General features: G+C 42.6%; 1 protein-coding gene across 2 annotated transcripts in view; it reads left to right on the top strand.

Annotated features, from left to right (window-relative positions):
* Positions 1 to 21,220, top strand: part of LOC116985943 — a 261,983-nt gene that overhangs the window by 13,819 nt on the left and 226,944 nt on the right. For both annotated transcript variants that reach the window (XM_033041073.1, XM_033041072.1), the window contains exons 11-22: positions 1,429 to 1,637; positions 3,127 to 3,230; positions 5,272 to 5,384; positions 7,430 to 7,588; positions 9,178 to 9,380; positions 11,151 to 11,236; positions 12,579 to 12,706; positions 14,844 to 14,999; positions 15,978 to 16,180; positions 17,231 to 17,319; positions 17,780 to 17,913; positions 19,747 to 19,871. In XM_033041073.1, the coding sequence (XP_032896964.1) occupies positions 1,429 to 1,637; positions 3,127 to 3,230; positions 5,272 to 5,384; positions 7,430 to 7,588; positions 9,178 to 9,380; positions 11,151 to 11,236; positions 12,579 to 12,706; positions 14,844 to 14,999; positions 15,978 to 16,180; positions 17,231 to 17,319; positions 17,780 to 17,913; positions 19,747 to 19,871 (1,709 nt within the window). The remainder of the gene's footprint in view (positions 1 to 1,428; positions 1,638 to 3,126; positions 3,231 to 5,271; positions 5,385 to 7,429; positions 7,589 to 9,177; positions 9,381 to 11,150; positions 11,237 to 12,578; positions 12,707 to 14,843; positions 15,000 to 15,977; positions 16,181 to 17,230; positions 17,320 to 17,779; positions 17,914 to 19,746; positions 19,872 to 21,220) is intronic.

Here is a 21,220-nt window from a genome sequence, read left to right as displayed (position 1 = left end):
AACCTGGGTCTGCTCTGGAGCAAGGGCTTCGACCACACAGACCTCTTATTGGGCTTCTTCTCCACCATTCTTCTTGTCCTTCTGTCTTGCGGGTCTATACGCATGAGGGTTGCAGCAAGGATTCTTCTTCTACTGAGAGCAATGCCCTCTGATGTTTCTTCATGGCAGTCATGGTGGTTGAGACATACACTGGGATTTAAGAGACATTTGGACAGACACATGAATATTGTATAATGTAGATAAATGTGAGGTTATCCACTTTGGTTGCAAAAACAGGAAAGTAGAATATTATCTGAATGGTGGCCGATTAGGAAAAGGGGAGATGCAACGAGACCTGGGTGTCATGGTACACCAGTCATTGAAAGTAGGAATGCAGGTGCAGCAGGCAGTGAAGAAAGCAAATGGTATGTTAGCATTCATAGCAAAAGGATTTGAGTATAAGAGCAGGGAGGTTCTACTTCAGTTGTACAGGGTCTTGGTGAGACCACACCTGGAGTATTGCGTACAGTTTTGGTCTCCTAATCTGAGGAAAGACATTCTTGCCATAGAGGGAGCACAGAGAAAGTTCACCAGACTGATTCCTGGGATGGCAGGACTTTCATATGAAGAAAGACTGGATAAACTCGGCTTGTACACGCTAGAATTTAGAAGATTGAGGGGGGATCTTATTGAAACTTACAAAATTCTTAAGGGGTTGGACAGGCTAGATGCAGGAAGATTATTCCCGATGTTGGGGAAGTCCAGAACTAGGGGTCACAGTTTAAGGATAAGAGGGAAGTCTTTTAGGACCGAGATGAGAAAATCATTTTTTACACAGAGAGTGGTGAATCTGTGGAATTCTCTGCCACAGAAGGTAGTTGAGGCCAGTTCATTGGCTATATTTAAGAGGGAGTTAGATGTGGCCCTTGCGGCTAAAAGGATCAGGGGGTATGGAGAGAAGGCAGGGATGGGATACTGAGTTGGATGATCAGCCATGATCATGTTGAATCGAAGGGCCGAATGGCCTACTCCTGCACCTATTTTCTATGTCTATGTCTATGTTTCTATGCAGAGAATGGAGGGAGATGGATTATGTACTGGCAGATAAGATTATTTTTGTCGCCATAGACATTGTGGGCCAAAGGGCCTGTTTATGTGCTATATTGTTCTATGTGTGGGAAAGAACTGCGGATGCTGGTTTAAATCGAAGATAGACAAATGCTGGAGTAACTCAGCAGGACAGGCAGCATCTCTGGAGAAGGATCTCGACCAGAAACGTCACCCATTCCTTCTCTCCAGAAATGCTGCCTGTCCAGGTGAGTTGCGCCTATATTGTTCTATGCTCTGTGTTTTAATGTTTTACAACCAGGTCAGATATGAATATGTGGGAATGACGACATAATGCAAGCTGATTTTGTCGACATTCAAGAATATTTCCTCTCATTTCAGGTGGGCATCACGGCAATTCAAAACCCAGTGGTGAGGAGCTTAATGCTGAGCAGAATCTTTCAGCAGCTGAGACCACAATTTCTACTGTTTGACGCAAGCGATTTCATTGACTGGTTTCAGTATAAATTAACTTTGCTGCTCTCCAGTATTACTCACAATGAGCTTGACACAATCCCCACCAACATAACCTGCGAATCTTACCAAGCGATGTGAGTATATCCCCGACAATACCTAAATTGAGATCAAAAGCCACGTTCAGTGAAAAATGTTCTTTCTTTATCCTAGCATGAAACATTTCTCGTGTGTTCAATGTTGTTAGTTCTGATTTCAAGAATAAACCTTTAAGACACACATTTAAAGATAATTGAAAGAAGGAAATTGAGGTTTACACAAGTTCACAAAATTCCTAAGTGCTTCAGACAAACTCATGCTGAATGTCCTATCGATTTGAACTACAGTATTTTGATTAGATTAATTTAGAAATACAGCATGGAAACCCTTTGGTCTATCGAGTCCACACCGACCACCTGTTGTGTTCGATAAATCACTGGATTTAGATAAGTTTTGATTCACTCAATAATTTATTACACTGCTTAACAAGCCACATACACTTCCGTAAACCCGTAAGCACTTGCAAACTCATCGGAGCACGCCACAGGAGTTTGGTCATCTGGCGCAGCTTGCACACCCAGACATCTACTCAAGCATTGGTGTGTTTTGTTCGCCAATGCTTCCTTTCCCATGCACTGATCGCAGGTGTGAGGAGACAAACTTGTTTTTGTAGACCCTGGAATGTATGGTTGCTAATTTCACTGGTAACTCCATTTCACATTTTAACTGAAATTGTCAGTTTAACCCTCACACTACACCTGTCATCACTAGTTCTACCTGACCTCGGGTGCTACTGTATCTATGTGTGGAATTTGCATCTTCTCCCTGTGATCGCGTAGGTTTCCTACAAGTGCTCCGTTTCCTCCCACGTCCCAAGGACAAGAAGGTTTGTAGGTTAATTGACTTCTGTAAATTGCCCCTATTGTGTAGGATTGGAAACTGGGATAAATATGAAAAGCGTGGGGTGATCATTTGTCAACGTGGACTCAGTGGGCTGAAGGGCCCATTTCCACTGTATCTCTAAACTAAAGAGAGACACAAAATGCTGGAATAACTCAGCAGGGCAGGCAGCATCTCTGGAGAGAAGGAACTAAACTATTTGATCCATTTTGCTTCCTCAACTTACAAATGGAATGAAGACACATAACATTTTGATCTTATTTCTGTATAAAAGTTTGTGCTTCCTGTTGACTACTTTTCAACCATTAACCCACTACAGAATGCAAATATGTCACCCCTTCTGCCTTTGTCAGGAACTCAAAAGAGTAGAGGATATAGTTTAATTTTTTGTGAAGGTTAGAGATATAGGCTCTTCGGCCCAGCAAGTCCATGCCGACCAGCGATCCCCGCACACTAACTATCCTACACACAAGCACTAGGGACATTTACAATTTTACAAAGCCAATTAGCCAACAAACCTGTACGTCTTCGGAATTATATTGTTGCAAATCACAATGAAAATAAGATTGCAAGTCAAAGAATGTCCAGATTTTACCTAACTAAAGTAAAAGCTTTGTATTTGTATTTTATGTTGATCACTGTTATCAATAATGTCATGATACCTTTTGCATATTTTTATACTTGTAGAGTGAAAGGACTGGAAAATGTACATTCCAATTTATCAATGGCACAACAAGAAGACATCTCCAATTTTATCAGAAAACATTTGGTTTACCGGGTTGATTCACCAGGTAGTGTATTTTCAACTTTCAGTGCCAATGCTGTTCGGTTTGTGTGGATGCAATATTACGTTTCCAATTATGTTGCCAAAGTAGAGCTGTCTTTCCTGAGCATTCAGGGGAACACATATCGACAGAGTTTACTCAAGATTTTTGCATGGATGAATTCCTCAAAAACCTTTCAAACTGGATTTCTCTGGAGAACTTCTGATAGCTGGCTCTCCCATTCCGAGCTTCCTTGTTTATCCCCAATTTTGTTTACATGAAATCTGCCTCAGCATGAAAGGAAAATTGATCTTCACCTGTCTTTAATAATGCAAGAAATCGGAATGGGTGACCTCTGGTGCTGTCTGTGTGGAGTTTGCACATTCTCCACTGATCGTGTGGATTTCCTCCGGGTGTCATAGAGTGATGCAGCACGGAAACAGGCCCTTCTGCCCAACTTGCTCCTACCAACCAACATGTCCCATCGACACTAATCCCACCTGCCTACATTTGGCCCATATCCCTCTAAACCTGTCCTATCCATATATCTGTCAAATTGTTTCTTAAATGTTGCAATAGTCCCTGTCTCGACTACCTCCTCTGGCAGCTCGTTCCTTACACCCACCACCTATTGTGTGGAAAATGTGATCCCTCAGATTCTTATTAAATCTTTCCCCCTTGTTCTTAAACCCATGTCCTATGGTTCTTGTTTGCCCTTCTCTAGGCGCTCCAGTTAGCTCCCACAACTCAAAGATGTGGGACAGGCAGCATCTCTGGAGAGTAGGGATGGGTGACGTTTTGGGTCGAGACCCTTCTTCAGATGTCTCGACCCGAAACGTCACCCATTCTTTTTTCCAGAGATGTTGCCTATCCTGTTGAGTTACTCCAGCATTTTGTGTCTACCGTTGATTTAAACCAGCATCTGCAGTTCCTTCCTACTTAAAGATGTGTGGGATTGTCATTTACTTGGCATCTGTAAATTGTGGGAATGGATGAAAAGGTGCAATAGCAGAGAACTAGTGTGAATGGTGCGATCGACGATCGGCATGGTGGGCAGAAGGGCCCGTTTCCTTGCTGAATCTCTAAAAAACTAAAATCATTTTGAAAGACCTGAGTACCAAATTGATTTTGTTATCTTGAGATAACCAACTTGTTGAGGATTCAATTCCATTGGAGTTACTCCGTTTATATTTTAGTTTAGAGATACAGGTTCTTTGGCCCATAGAGTCCGCGCCGACCAGCGATCCCTGTACATTTAAAAAAACAAAAACAAAAGCCAAATTAACCTACCAACCTGTAAGCCTTTGGAGTGTGAGAGGAAACCGGAACACCCGGAGAAAACCCACGTGGTTACGGGGTGAACGTACATACTGCGTAGTCAGGATCGAACCCGGGTCTCTGGCTCTGCAAGGCAGCAACTGCGTCACCATGCCACCCTAATACAGATGGAGTAAAATACGTTGCAAGCTCCATGTGCAGTTGATATGTTTCTCAGGAGTTCTCAAATGGAAATAAAGAGATGTGGTTTGCAGGTTCTCATTTACTGTCCAATTAAATTGAAAGATGGAGCAGCCAACTCACGGCAGTTTCTGACAGTTTAGCTATTCAAGTCAATTCTTCTTGACTGGACACAATAAGTCATAGGAGCAGAATTAGGCCATTCAGCCCATCGAGTCTGCTCCATCTGTTTTTCCCTCTCAACCCCATTCTCCTGCCTTCTGCCCATAATGTTTAACTCCCTGACTAATCAAGAAGTTGCAAGTCTCCATTTTATAAAATACCTAATGACTTGGCCATCTGAGGCAATGATTTCCACAGATTCACCACCCTCTAACCTAAAGACATTCCTCCTCATCACCTTAAAAAAAAAACACACACACACACACACAACTACAAGCCAAGTTGTCTTGGCTGATCCCAGTTAGATTATAAATTAAAAACAGGAAACGCAGCACCTTTTATTCTGAGGCTGTCCCCTTTGGTCCGAGACTCTCCCACTAGTGGGAACAAGCGTGGAATCTGCTTTGTTTAATGAGCATTAATCTAATTAGTGTGTTTATTTTTGCAGCATGCACTGCCAATACTAATGGAAGTATACCGTGGCTCCTGATTAACTTTGGCAGATTCCGGTCACTTTTCACCATTAGAGAATTCCTATCTCTGAACAAGGACTTCGTTGGCGTAAGTTACTTAAGTTATAGCAGAGAGTATTTTGCTGGCTCCGACTGTAGTGTTGTTACAGCAAGTTGTCAAGGAATGCACAAATGACCATTTGGCAAGAATTGTCCTTGTGCAGATGTAAGATCTTTGCTTTCCTCAACTGCATAGATTCAGGGTATATCATATACTTTAAGATACACAAAAATGCTGGAGAAACTCAGCAGGTGCAGCAGCATCTATGGAGCGAAGGAAATAGGCAACGTTTCGGGCCGAAACCCAAAACGTTGCCTATTTGAATGCACAAAACAGCTACCTCCGTATTAGCTAGTAATCCTGTAGATGCAAGTATATCATTGGAGTTATCAAGTGGTGTTCCATTGAGTTAGGCCCATGACATCTCCAGAAGGCACACGGTTCTGCTGTCCCAGAACACACTCGCCACCTAGTGCTGCAAGTATCTACTAAATAAAGGTAGCTGCAGCCAATTAGCTAACTCTAACAAATGCTAAACACCTGCATCCTATTTCCAACTTATCCTAGCCCATCATTAAGTTTGTAACACCACAAATATCACCCTTGTATAAGACTTACACAGACTACAATTACAAAGAAATACACATACTACCTGTCACACGTTTCCTTTCTGCCTCAACTGACATTATTTCTTCTCCACCAAATCCACCTACTGCCTTGCTCTGCCGCCTCTGACATCTGCTGATGACTGATCATCCAAAATCACTACCCCATTCCTGCTTTCTCCCCATGTCACTTGATTCCATTAGCCCTCAGAGCTATATCTAGCTCTGTCATGTTTTATGTTCTGTAAAGAATACCTTATTTGATGTGCCGACCAAGGTTCCCTGCACACTAACAATATCCTACACACACTAGAGAGAATTTACAATTTTAACAAGCCAATTAACCTACAAACTTGTGCGTTTTTGGAGTGTAGGAGGAAACCGGAGCTCCCGGAGAAAACCCACGCAGGTCTCGGGGAGAACGTACAAACTCCGTACAGACAGCACCCGTAGTCAGGATCGAACCTGGGTCTCTGGCCCTGTGAGGCAGCAACTCTACCGCTGCACCACCATGCCACCTTATCTTTGCTGATCCCAGTTAGATTATAATTTAAAGCAGAAAACATAGGAAATAGGCAGCATGTCAGGCTGCATCTATGGGGAGAGAGAAAGAGTGAACATTTCAGCTCAGTCGCCTTTCATGCCAAAAGTTGGATTCTTCTGATATAAGGCGATTGAATGCAACTTCTCCCACCACAGTTGCTGACCTTCCGAGTTGTTCCAACATTCTCTACATTATTTCAGATTTCCTGCATCTGCATTTTTCTTTTGCATTTCTCCTTGAGATGCAGGTGGAAGTTTTGCACTTCTTCCTATCTTTAATTGTGGTCATGACAACATTTCTTGAGCTAGCCTAATAGGTTTTATTTTATTCCATCTGACCATGTCAAACTAGCGTATCTAATATTACTCGCCCAGGTTAATTGATGGATGCAGCCCAGACCATCACACAAACCAACCTCCCTTCCATTGACTCTATCTACACTACATAATCAAGGACCAGTCTCACCCCAGCCACTTACTTTACTTCCCTCTCCCATCGGGCAAAAGATATAGAAGTATGACAACGCACACCTCCAGATTCAGGGACAGTTTGTTCCAAGCTGTTATCAGGCAACTGAACCATCAACTTGAGAGCAATCCCAAACTACTAGCGACCTCATTGAAGACCATTGGACTATCTTTGATCGGACTTTACTAGACTATCTTGCACTAAATGTTATTCATGTTATTCTCTTTATCACGTATCTGTACAATGTGGACGGCTCGATTGTAATCACGAAATGTCTTTCCGCTGACTGGTTAGCACGCAAGAACGTTTTTCACTGTACCTCGGTGCACATGACAATAAACTAAACTAAATTAAAACTAAACTAAACAAATTGTAAATATTACTGGAAGTTTAAATTCAGCTCGGGTTTCAGAAAGTTGCACTACAGATTAGGAGCAGAGGATTAACATGTTTTTTTTAAAAAACATCTTTTGCAGGTCATTGCCAGAGAATTATTGACGATTACGCAACTGGGACAATTGGCCGGTACAAATGGAGCTCTGCGAGATATTGATGAGGTGCAGAAAATTCTCAGTGTCATCACAAGTGATACGGTTACCGAGTTTGTCGAAGCATTCAGAGCTGCCGTTAATCAGGTAGGAGACTTACACAACCACCTTCAGATGGAAAAAATGCTAGAGTACCTCAACAGCTCAGGCAGCATCTGTGGAAAATATGGATAGGTGACGTTTTTGGGTCGGGACCCTTCGTCAGATTAGGTGAAAACTGGTAGAGAGGAGGGGCAATTCAAACTCTGGCAAGTCATAGGTCATACAGGTGAGTGGAGGGGGTGTTAGGTGGGGGGGGGGGGAGAAACAAAGAAGGTTTTTTTAGGTTATATACGGATTTCTTCCACGTCCTTATCTGGAATCAGCTGCCAGAAGAAGCTATAGAAATGGGTGTCTTTGTTTTTTTTAAAAGACATATGGACAGATATAAGAATAGGAATTAAGATATGGAGTGCTGGAGTAACTTGGCAGGTCAGGCAGCATCTCAGGAGAACATGGATAGGTGACGTTTCAGATCGGGACCTTTCTTCCGATTCCTGAAGAAGTTACGAAAACATGTATAAACATCTTCAGGAGCCTGAAGAAGGGTTCCGACAGTACTGACCGGGGTGATTGTGCTCATGAACAAGGATAGTCTTGCTGAGTTGTATGCAAAAAATGTGTTTCACTTTACCCGGTGCATGGGGCAATAAAGAAAACATTGAACCATTGACTCAAAACATCAAAGGTCTAGAAGACTTTGGGCCAAACCCAGGCAAATGGGACGAGCCCAGAATGTTAACTTGGTCAGCATGGACAAGGTGGGCCAAAGTGGCAGTTTCCTGCTGTTCAACTCCATGACTTTGTGACTATGAGAATCCTAATGTGGACCCTTTCTCTTTATAACGTGCATTGTGCCCAATGTATGCAGGCAAGCATTTTTCCATGTTCCTGGCATGTCATTCTTTAAATTGATCATAGAACATAGAGCATAGAGCATAGGACATAGAACATAGAACAGTACAGCACAGGAACTGACCCGATGGCCCATAATGTCCATGCCGAACATGATGTCCAGTTAAACTAATCACCTCCGCCTGCACGTGATACATATCCCACCATTCCCTACATATCCCTGCTTATCCAAAAGTCACTTAAACACCCCTATTGCATCTGCGTCCACCACCAACCCTGGCGGCAGCGTGTTCCAGGCACTCACTGCTCTCTATATAAAAAGAACGTCCCACATATCGGAGCAGATCCAACAGGTCTGCTTTTGGTCTAGTCTCCTTTAAACTTTGTCCCTCTCACTTTAAAGCTATGCCCTCCACCATTTGTGTCAGAAGTTGTGGGGAGAAGGCAGGAGAATGTGGTTAGGAGGGAGAGATAGATCAGCCATGATTGAATGGCGGAGTAAACTTGATGGGCCGAATGGCTTGATTCTGCTCCTAACACTTATGATCATTTGATATTTTCATCATGGGGGAAAAAGATGTTGACTGTCTGAAGAAGATAGATGCAAAATGCTGGAGTAACCCAGCGGGTCAGGCAGCATCTCTGGAGAAAAAGGATGGGCGACGTTTCGGGTCGGGACCCTTCTTCAGTCAGTCTAATGACCACTCAAGTTGTTTTTGAGGTTGTTTTTGCATGTTTATTTGACCTTGGAATTAAGCTTGTTTCAACCTCTTCTTTTTCAGAGCCAAGTGATGTTCCCTCCTGGTGTCGGCGCAGCGTTGTTGAAACAGGTGTTGGAGCTTTCTCAATCGGCCCTTTCAAACGCCAGCAGCGCTGAGCTCTGGGTGTGGTTTGGCTCGAGGTTACAAGTACTGCTGCCCAGCCTCACTGAAGAAATCGTGCCTTTGGTCTTTGTCTCCAAGAGCTGCAATGGCTTTGATGTCATGTAAGTCTCAGTGGGGACAGTGGTCCACCATCTGGAAGAGAAACCCCAGCATGCGTTTAGATCAGACTTGGCATATGGGCTACAAGGGCATATAAAATGATGGGAGGCATAGATCAGGTAGACAGCCAGACACCTTTTCCCAGGATGGACAAATCAAATACTAGAGGTCATAGCTTGAAAGTGAGAGGGGCAGAGTTTAAGGGAGATGTGCAGGGCAGGTGGTGGGTGGTGGGTGCCTGGAACGCACTGCCAGAGATGGTAGTGGAGGCTGCTAGGATAGTTGCATTTGGATAGGCATGTGGAGATGCAGGGAATGGAGTGATATGGATTATGCACAGGTAGGTAGATAAGCGACGGTCTTGGCTTCATATTCAGCACAGACACTGTGGTACTCACAAAAAGCTGGAGTAACTCAGCGGGTCAGGCAGCATCTCTGGAGAAAAGGAATAGGTGATGTTTCGGGTTGAAACCCCTTTTCAGACTGAGAGTCTCGGAGAGAGGGAAACTAGAGGCATGGAATGAGCCGGCACCAGATGACCAATTGGTGGCTGTGGAAGAGGTGATAATGAAGCGATATATGGATGTGAACAGTGGAACTGGCTGGATGGCTAGGGTGAGGGAGCGGTGCAGAGAGAGGGTATGCAGGGGTTACTTAAAATGAGAGAAATTAACGTTAATACCACTGGATTTTCTGCTGCCCAAGCAAAATTGCACCATTTGTCACACTGTCAGATATACAATTTGATTTCACTGTACATCAGAGATATTTAATTCCTCTGCTAACCAGTTCTTGGATGGGGCTGGGAGCAGGTGCCAGCCTAGCAAATACTCAAACCCAATAGAAAATGGGTGAGTGGTAAAAATCAAAGCATCAATCCGACACATGGACAGAGAAGGCGGGAGGGAGACTAGTGGAGGCAATGTCGAGTACGAATGGCTGACTGACACGCCAACTTAACCACCAGGGGCTCGGCCTAGATGAGGACATGATCCCAAGTGGTTTGCTCTCCATTGCTATGTCTCCGAGCCATTGAAACGGTACTTCGGGGTAGATTACATCTGTGCAAAGGCCCATACGTTTGATGTTCAAAGGGACACAAAATCCAACACACAAAATGTTCTATATTTCAGTAGCATATATAATTTGGATGCTGAGAAAGATTTTGCTAGATTTTGCTAATTCAACAGCACAAAAATACACAAGGCACTGGAGTAACTCAGCTTGTCATAAGTGATATGAGTAGAATTAGGCCATTCGGCCCATCAAGTCTATTCCACCATTCAATCATGGCTGATCTACCTCTCCCTCCTAACTCCATTCTCCTGCCTTCTCCCCATAACCTCTGACACCTGTACTAACCAAAAATATATCTCTGCCTTAAAAATATCCACTGACTTGGCCTCCACAGCCTTCTGTGGCAAAGAATTCCAAAGATTCACCACCCTCTGACTTCAAAAAGGGTTCATATAGCATCTCTGGAGAATATGGAGGTGATGTTTATGGTCAAGACCCTTCATCAGACTAAAGAAGGGTCTCGACCTGAAACGTCACCTATACATGTTAGACTGAAATAAGGGTTTTGACTTGAAACGTCATCTATCCAAGTTCTCTAGAAATGCTGTGTGACCCACTGAGTAACTGCACAACTTTGTGCTCTTTTGTGCATTTGCAACTGCAGTCATTTGTTTCTACGTTTGATGCTGATGGTTTAATTAGAAATTTACATTTTACCTCAGTACGTCTAACATGTTCGTTTGTTTATTTTCCAGTGTTACAACACTGAGCTCAATAAAAAGGAAGCTGGATAGCAGTGTTCAAGAAGCTATATATGAAAATATATTAGCTTATGATAAAGGTAACATGCAAAGATTCATATTATTCAATTGCAGTATTTGTGCGGATATAGTATTCAATAATTCACACAGGATACTGCAGATGCTGGTAACTGCAGTGACAAAAAAATCTGCTTGAGGCACAGTGGTGCAGCTGGGAGAGCCACTGCCTCATAGCTCCACAGACCCGGGTTCAATCCTGACCTTGGGTACTGGCTGTGTGGAGTTTGCACGTTTTCCCTGTGATGTGCGGGTTTGTAGGTTAATTGGCCTCTGTAAATTGCTCCGAGTGTTTTTTGGGAGTAGATGGGTTGGAACTAGAGTGAACGGGTGATCGATGGTTGGCGTGGACACTTGAGGCAGGACAGGCAGGACAATGCATGGCAAGTAATGGGTCGACATAGACGAGGGGGGGTTGACAGGCAGATAGTTAGAACAAATGCCAGAGATAAGGAAGAAAGGGTGTGAGACAGGTTTGAAGAGTTGAAGATTGTCAACCCAGATTCACGAAAGTGCCTGGGGAGGGGAGAAAGAGGTGGGAGTCCAGGTGAGACATGGGGGGCTGGGGTAGAAGTGAAGAGGGGAGAGATTGGAAGGGGAGGGGGGTTGTGTAGATTGATGGTGCATGTGAGCCAATCACACACAAGCCAGCACCACTAACTCCACCCCTCCATAACACTTATACTAACGCCCCATTCCTGGCACGTCAGTTCGAGCAGCCAGGATTTATTGATAACCTGTTGTCCTAAGTGCTGCTAAGTGCTGATTAAAGATGTGTTTAAATCACACAATGACTTTCACTCATGTTTACAGGATGGTTTAGTGAGAGATTATCTAAAATTGTAGAATTCAATGGTCATACCATGGAGTGGGAAGCCACTCATATGAGATTGACTGAGAATGTCCTCTGGAAAATAATCATTCAGTGGCATTGGGGTGGGAATTCCAGGAGTCTGTGCCAGCAACTATAATGGAATTGTGGTGCATTTCATTATCAGGATAATTAGGGAGTGGATGTGAAAGTAGGATAACATAGAATGAGTGATCGATGGTCGGCATGGACTTGGTGGGCCGAAGGGCCTGCTTCTTAAATGCACCTATGCTGAACATCCAACTACCATAATGCCCTCTTTTATTTCTCTCCCCTCGATTATTATGTACAGGATGACCTTAATATCAATAAATACTTACCAATATCATCAGTGTTATCATTGTAGTGTTCCACTTAAGTAATTTGAATGGTTTAATTATTTATAGAAACTTAACATCTGATCTGTTAACTCATGTTTAAGATGCTTTATCGTCTGATCATGAGACTAATCATTGTTCAGAAAGTAACCAAATATATCTTTCCTTTCACTTCAGCATTCCCTCTCCTCTGCTATGAGAACACCAGCTTTGTTTTTTATCTCTACGACCATTACCAAAATTATTCTGAATTTCTAACCCTGAAGGATACGTTCCTGCAGATTCCTTCGAATCGCCTTGCTGAGGTAAGAAGCAAATTTGTGTATGGGGTGGAGGTGGAAGTGGATACAGTAGCAACATTTAAGAGGCATTTAGACAGGCACACAAACAGGTGGGTAATAGGATATAGACCACATAGCTTAGTTTATTATTGTCACATGTGCCGAGGTATAGTGCGGATATAGTATTCATGAATACTGTGGATGGCTTGATTTGTACATGAATACAATCAAGCCATCCACAGTGCACACAGATAAAGGGTCTTGATCCGAAACGTCACCTATTCCTTTTCTCCGCTGAGTTACTCCAACATTTTGTATCTGTCGAAAGGATGGACGATGTCTGGAGTTTCTTGAGTTTCACTGTCTGTATAACTTGTTATCACCTAGCCCACAGCCAACAATGGACCATTGTGGGCTCCACCTTTCTTTCATCATTGTTACCTTTTACATATCTTTCATTCATATACAGTCATAGAGTGATACAGTGTGGAAATAGGCCCTTTGGCCCAACTCGCCCACACCGGCCAACAATGTCACAGCTACACTAGTCCCACTTACCTGCGCTTGGTCCATATCCCTCCAAACCTGTCCTATCCATATACCTGTCTAACTGTTTCTTAAACGATGGGATGGTCCCAGCCTCAACTACCTCCTCTGGCAGCTCGTTCCATAGACCCACCACCCTCTGTGTGGAAAAAGTTACACCTCGGATTCCTATTAAATCTTTTCCCCTTCACCTTGAACCTGTCCTCTGGCCGTCGATTCCCCTTCTCTGGGCAAAATACTCTACTGTGCATCTACCTGATCTATTCCACTCAAGATTTTGTACACCTCTATAAGATATCCCTTCATCCTCCTGTGCTCCATGGAATAGAGACCCAGCCTACTCAAGCTCTCCCGATAGCTCACACCCTCTAGTCCTGGCAACATCCTTGTAAATCTTTTCTGAACCCTTTCAAGCTTGACAATATCAAGCTCTATATCACCGTCTATATCTCTCATTTCCATTTCCCCTGACTCTCAGTCTAAAGAAGGGTCTCGACCCGAAACGTCAGCACCTATTCCTTCTCTCCAGGCATGCTGCTTGACCCGCTGAGTTACTCCAGCTTTTTGTGTCTATTAAAGGATGGATGTGTTTCTGCACTGTATGACTCTATCGTTACAACATAATTTGTATGTCTTGCCAAAACGTTCTGGCAGTCTGAGCAGTTACTTTATCTACCACCAAACGAATTAACCAAAGCTGAAAATATCCCCAACGTGTTTAACAGCCACAGCATTTCCTTTGTCCCAGAATCACTTCATCGACCAAATGGTGATTAATAAACAAAGAAACAAAAGCTTAAAGGGCAAGGCCTGCATGCAAAAATAGTTTAAATTATTTTCCAAGAGTGTATCACCATAAGCAGAAATACAGCTGATGTTTTATTAGTTTCTAGCTTAGTTTATTATTGTCACGTGTACCGAGAAACAGCAAAACGTTTTTTGTTGCGTGCTATCAAATCAGAGAACAGTATATACATTATTAAAATCAGGCCATCCACAGTGTACAGATACAGGATAAAGGGTCTAACATTTAGTGCAAGATAAAGTCCAGTAATGACCAATTAAAAATAGCTCAAAGGTCTCCAATGAGGTAGATGGGAGGTCAGGACCTGATGAGTTCAATTGCCTAGTAACAGCTGGGAAGAAACTCCCTGAATCTGGAGGAGTGCGTTTTCAAACCTCTGTGCCTCTTGCATGATGGGAGAGGGAAGAAGATGGAGTGATTGGGGTGAGACTGGTCCTGGATTATGCTGCTGGCCTTGCCGAGGCAGCTTGAAGTGCAAATGGAGCCGATGGAAGGGAGGTTAATTTGCGTGATGGACCGGGCTGCATCTACAATTCTCTGCAATTTCTTGCAGTCTTGAATGGAGCTGTTCCCAAACCATGCTGTGATGTATCCTGATCAAATGCTTTCTACGGTGCATCTGTAGACGTTGGTGAGGTTTGTTGGGGATGTGCCAAACTTCCTAAGCCTTCTAAGGAAGTAGAGACGTTGGTTTGCTTTCTTGGTCGTTGCTTAATACAGATTTATTTGAACATTCAACAGCGTACAGTCATGCTTTAGTGATTGAAACCATTGATCTAAAGATCTGTGTTTCTTCTTCGTGTTTTACAGGTGTTGAGAACCATCGATCCCATTGATTTTGCTGATCTGTTGAGCAGGCCTGAATTCATTGATGACGACAAGATTTTGATCACAGTGTTATCCCGTTATCTATCCAGACAGAATGTGGATACATTCGTCGATAATTTCAACATAAAGACCCGAGACGTAAGTTTGAAATATTATTTTCATGTTTCCAATCATGAATGTGTTGGGATAAATTGCTGATAGTGATTTACAACTTGGAACAGTACAGCACAGGATGAGGGGTGATCTTATAGAGGTGTATAAAATCATGAGAGGAATAGATCGGGTAGATGCACAGAGTCTCTTGCCCAGTAGGTGAATCAAGGACCAGAGGACGTACTGTAGGTTTAAGGTGAAAGGGAAAAGATTTAATAGGAATCTGAGGGGTAATTTTTCACAGAAAGGTTGGTTGGTTGTATGGAACAAGCTGCCAGAGGAGGTAGTTGAGGCAGGGAATATCCTAACATTTAAGAAATAATTGGACAGGTACATGAACAGGACAGGTTTGGAGGGATATGGGTCAAATGCAGACAGGTGGGATTAGTGTAGCTGGACCATGTTGATCGGTGTGAGCAAGTTGGGCCGAAGGGCCTGTTTCCACACTGTATCACTCTATGACTATGACACAAATGCTGGAGAACTCAATGGGCCAGGGAGCATCTCTGGAGAAAATTGATAACTATGTTTCGGTTCAGGACCAGGATTGGATATCACTTATCCTCTTTCTCAATAGATGCTGCCTGTCCCGCTGAGTTATTCCAGCACTCTGCATCTATCATTGGTATAAACCAAGAGTCAAGAGTGTTTTATTGTCATATGTCCCAGACAGAACAATGAAATTCTTACTGGCAGAATATGCAAACAGAATATACAACAGTATATGTAAACAATGTAAATAATATAATAATTCAGAAAAAAGTTCAGTGAGTATATGCATACATGCCTGCAGTTCCTTCCTAATATATCTGCAGTTCCTTCCTTTTGTATTTAAATACCTATTTTGTAAGATTATGATATGGAATTTTTAAACTTTTAAAAATGGATTAATATTAACCCAATAAAGTGTTCTGTTGCTTTTCTTTGAAATAAAATATGTCCGTTTCCCACTGTGGTTTACAGAGTCCGCTGACGGGTGAGAATCGAGCTGCGCTCATACAGGTTTTTTGGACGTATTTTGCGACAGTTGTCCTGCCTGAAAACAATGACACAGAGGTGGCGAAGTGGCTTAATGTCAGGCTGCAGCCGTACCTACCGTTCATCACCACCGAACTCCTCGTTTCCAACATCACCCTGGGAATCGAGTGCCTTCCCTACAGGAAAATGTAAGTAGACTCGCATCCATTTCTAACAAACTTCACCAATGTCCAGTGTAGACTGTTGATTGCTTAGAATTCATCATGCTTCAAGAGTTCAGTAATGCTATTTGAAGACAACTTTGATTGGTGGAGGGAGGATTTTTAAAGTCACAGGAACAGAACTAGGACTTTTGTCTCATCGTCCAGTCTGTCATTCAGTCATAGCTGATCTACCATTCTCACTCGATCCCATTCCCCTGCCTTCTGCCCGTAATATAGAAACATAGAAAAATAGGAGGTACACAAAAATGCTGGAGAAACTCAGCGGGTGCAGCAGCATAGAAAAATAGGTGCAGGAGTAGGCCATTTGGCCATTCGAGCCAGCACCGCCATTCAATATGATCATGGCTGATCATCTAAAATCAGTACCCCGTTCCTGCCTTTTCCCCATATCCCTCGATTCCTTTAGCTCTAAGAGCTAAATCTAACTCTTGAAAACATCCAGTGAATTGGCCTCCACAGCCGCCTGTGGCAATGAATTCCACAGATTCACCACCCTCTGACTAAACAAATTCCTCCTCATCTCCTTTCTAAAGTTATGTCCATTTCCACCACTGTTTTCAAACCAAATTTCAATGGGAATACCGATTAAAACACAAGAGGTCGGATTTTAGGTTTATTATTGTCACGTGTACCGAGATACAGCGAAAAGCTTTGTTTTGTATTCTATCCAATCAGATCAGATAAACCACTTTCTGAACTACTTGCATTTCATAATAAACTCACAATTGATGTTAAGCAAAAATAGAAAATGCTGGAAAATTAAGCAAAACTAAAAAAAAATTATATCTGGATGCTCTGGTTTCCTCCCCCATCCCAAAGACTTGTGGGTTAATTGGGCTCTGTATATTGTCCCTGGTGTGTAGGGTGGATGAGAAAGTGGGATAAACTAGAACTCATGCGAACGGGTGATCGATGGTTAGCAGGGACTCGATGGGCCGAAGGGCCTGTTTCCATGCTGTATCTCAGAACTAAACTACGATTAAACATTAACGTGTACATATATTTCACATTTAGTGTTCAAGCATTCGTTGGCCGCTATGCTGACCTCTGCACAATTAGACGGAAAGAAATCTACAATGGCATCAGAGTTTATCTACAAAAAGGTAATAAGTGTCTCTCATTTCAAAATATTCTGTTTGTGTGATGAGAGCAGTGTAATGTATGTGAGATGCATTGGGACATTTCAACAGCACATTATTGTCGGGTACAGTGAAATTCCTTTTTTGCATACAAAATCTTACAAGAATGTAAGAATACCTGACTACACTGAGGCATAACACAAGAGTCGCCATGTTAACACCGCCATCTTGTACCCGTCAAGTTCAAAGTTATTCGACTTGTTACTTGGCCACAAGGGTGGCCCCTTTGGGTTGGAGTTGCATACTGGTTTCATAAGTGCCAGCTGCTGGTGTAATAGAAAATATTGCTTAAGCTCTCAAAAAAAGTTTTATATTTTATGAGTAGATTGCAGTTAAATAATCATAAAGCTTTGTAACTGGCTTTCAACTCGCCATCATGTATCTATCCATTACTAATTCCAATATTGTTTACACCATGTGACAGGTTCCAAACCAAAATGCTATGTTGCAAATGATACAGCCCTGAACTCCACTGCATGGTTTGTTAACTACCTGGGACTATTTATGAATCAAATGTCTCTTGTTGATCTTCAGTCCTTCTTTGATAATGAAGCACAGGTATGCATTTTGTTGACCATCTGAGAATTTATCACTAACTTGCCATTGAAGGCATTAACTAGTTTAATGCTCCTACCCCAGTGGTTTGGTTACATACTCTGAGGTGTTCACATGTATTTTTTTCAGAATTAATCATTAAAAGCTATCAACATATTTACTCTTTTGCATGCTGGTAGGATAATTAAGGCTCAAGGTAGACATAAAATGCTGGAGTAACTCAGACCCTTCTTCAGTCGCCCATTCATTCCCTCTAGAGATGCTGCCTAACCCGCTGAGTTACTCCAGCATTTTGTGTCTACCTTTGATTTAAACCATCATCTATAGTTCTTTCTTACACATAGTTAAGGCCCAATTTGTCCTTGCCTTCCTAATCTACAGTCCTTGAGCCTAATGTCAAGGAACGTTGACAAATTGCCCCTCTATTATTTAAAGAAAACTCCCAAATTACTACTGCTCCAAAGTTCTGCACGTTTCACTCCAATAGGTTCAGATCTAAAAAATGTCCTGACAAACCTTCAGGAGATTGATTTTTCCTTTAAAAACTGCAGCTGCTCCCCACTCACTTCTCCCTGCTACTCAGTTCCACTTTCCTGTGCATAGGTCATAGTAAGCACTTAATGCACTTAGTTAAGTTCAGAGCTACAGCGTGGAAACAGGCCCTTCGGCCCACCAAGTCCGCGCCGACCAGCGATCCCCGCACACTAACACCATCCTACACACACAAGGGACAATTTACAATTTTACTAAGCCAATTAACCTACAAACCTGTACTTTTTTGGAGTGTGGGAGGAACCCGGAGGTCCCAGGGAAACCCACGTAGGTCACGGGGGGAACGTACAAACTCTGTTCAGACAAGCATCCGTAGTCAGGATCGAACCTGGGTCTCCGGCGCTGTGAGGCAGCAGCTCTACCCGCTGCCCATTAGATTTTGCAGGCCCAGTGTTTCAATTAAGCATTGCACATGGATTGAATCCACCACTGCAGGCTTTACAGTACTTGTCTTGTTGGCCAATGCATTATAAACACTGAAGTGAGAGTTTAAAAGTTGCATTTCATGATATGCATGCATAAGATAATAATTTTGTTTTAATTTTAGACTAATTTAAATAAACGAATTGTGTCACACCTATACACCAGGACCAATGAGTTCCACATCTCATAGAGTCAGAGTCATACAGCATAGAAACAAATCCTTCGGCCCACCTTGCCCATGCTGACCAACAGGCCCCATCTAAAGAAGGGTCTCGACCCAAAACGTCGCCTCTTCCTTCTCCGGAGATGCTGCCTGTCCCGCTAGTTACTCCCAACATGTTGTATCTATCTTTGGTTTAAACCATCCCCTCTTTAGAGACTATCTCTAACTTGTCTTTCTGCTTTTCCAATATTGGATGAGGAGAACATTTCTTACAATTAATGATTGCAAAGATTGAGACTTTGGATCTCACTCCAAACTATTCTCCGGCCACCTTTACTAATCCTGACAACGGTGGGGTGCTGACCAAACAATTTGTCGTTGATTTTAACTCTGAGATGAGCTTCCAACCACAAGCCACTGTCTGTTTCCAGCTCTGTGACATCTCTTGACTCTGACCTCGCCTTGCTTCTTGTGATGCTAATATCAACATAAGCTGCATAATAAAACCAGTTATTCTTTTCTGTCAGATGTTAGACCATCAAAAATTGGGGGGAGGAGGGGGGGGGGTGTTCGCTGGTTTCATGTTTTGAATAAATCATAGCTCTGCTGAGAAATACAAGGGAACATGTTTTTTTGTTGTTGGAAGAAATAAACAGTTTTCATGATTGACTGAATAACTTCTCTCAAACTCCACTTAGATTCAAGAGTTTACAGCCAACCTTGAAAACCAGGCTCTCTTAGAAAGTCTGACATTGTCCACTGAAGTGTCAAAGTTCTTCATTAACTTGCTGGCGAAGAATAATTCCGTTTTTAACGCTTCAAGGTATGATGGGTGAAATATTTCTCATGGTAAAAAGGAATAGTTTGAACATATTAGTTTAAAACTAACATTGGCAAGGATGCTAAAATGCTGTCTGAGAAGAGTTGATTTAGTTATTTTATTTACGTGGAAAGGTACACCATTTTTTAATTTTAATTTTATTTTATGGCTTTGCCATCAATGGTTACTGTTTAGTTTAGTTTATTGTCACGAGCACCAAGGTACACGGAAAATCTCTTTTGTCGCGTGCTATCCAGTCAGCGGAAAGACTATACATCAAGCCGTTCACAGTGTACACATACAGGATAAAGGGAATAATGTTTAGTGCAAGTTAAAGTGCAGTAAAGTTCGACTAAAGATGGTCTGAGGGTCTCAATGAGGGAGATGATACTGTCCTCTTGTGACATTTCCCTGCGAGTAACTTGCTAGGTTTGGGTATCATCAAGGTGCCTGGCTGCACATACATGAGATAAATAGATTCTTGATTAGTCCAGGTGTCATAGGTTATGGGGAGAATGGGGTTAGGAGGGAGAGATAGATCAGCCATGATTGAATGGCAGAATAGGCTTGATCGGCCGAACGGCCTAATTCTACTCCTATCTCCTTATGATCCGACCCCATGTGGTCCAAACTGCATTTTGGGACCAACGTTTAGCTCCGCATCTCATAGTCATACAGCATGGAAACAGGCCCTTTGTCCCAACTTTCCCATGCCAACTCACATGCCTCATCTACATGAGTTCCACCTGAATGCATTTGGCCCAACAAAAGAAGTGAAGAAGGTGAGAGGGAAGTCTCTGGCTTTGAATGAGAGAGGCATCAGGGAGTTCTGGCAAAACTGAAGTCAGTGGGTATTAAGGGGAGAATTCTCATATTGGTATGTGGAATCTGCAACTGGATGCAGAAGAGTTGCTGTTTGATGCCAATGCAGTTTAATGCTGGAAAGTGTGAGATTATGTACTTCAATGTGGAATCTAAACAGATAAAGATGACCTGAAGAACAAAGGGATCTTGCTGACATGAGCAGTGAATGTCTCGGAAGGCCTTAATAGCAAGAGTGTTGGAGTTGAAGAAAAAGTGAGGTTACGAGGATCAGAATCTGGGAACATTATTTCTCAGGAGCTGTGTTGAATTGAGTTGAGTTTAGTTGATTGTCACGTGTAACGAGGTGCAGTGAAAAGCTTTTGTTACGGGCTAACCAGTCAGCGGAAAGACAATCCATGATTACAATCAAGCCGTCCACAGTGTACAGAATCATGATAAAGGGAATAGTTTGTCCACTTTTATTAAAGAAGGCATGAAGTACATGTTTAACTCTTCATGTGTATAAGAGTATAAAGTGTGCCAATGGA

This window comes from Amblyraja radiata, chromosome 22, assembly GCF_010909765.2.
Source record: "Amblyraja radiata isolate CabotCenter1 chromosome 22, sAmbRad1.1.pri, whole genome shotgun sequence".
Lineage (NCBI taxonomy): Eukaryota > Metazoa > Chordata > Chondrichthyes > Rajiformes > Rajidae > Amblyraja > Amblyraja radiata.
Note: the sequence above shows the minus strand (reverse complement) of the source record. Positions and strands in the feature narration are given on the sequence as shown.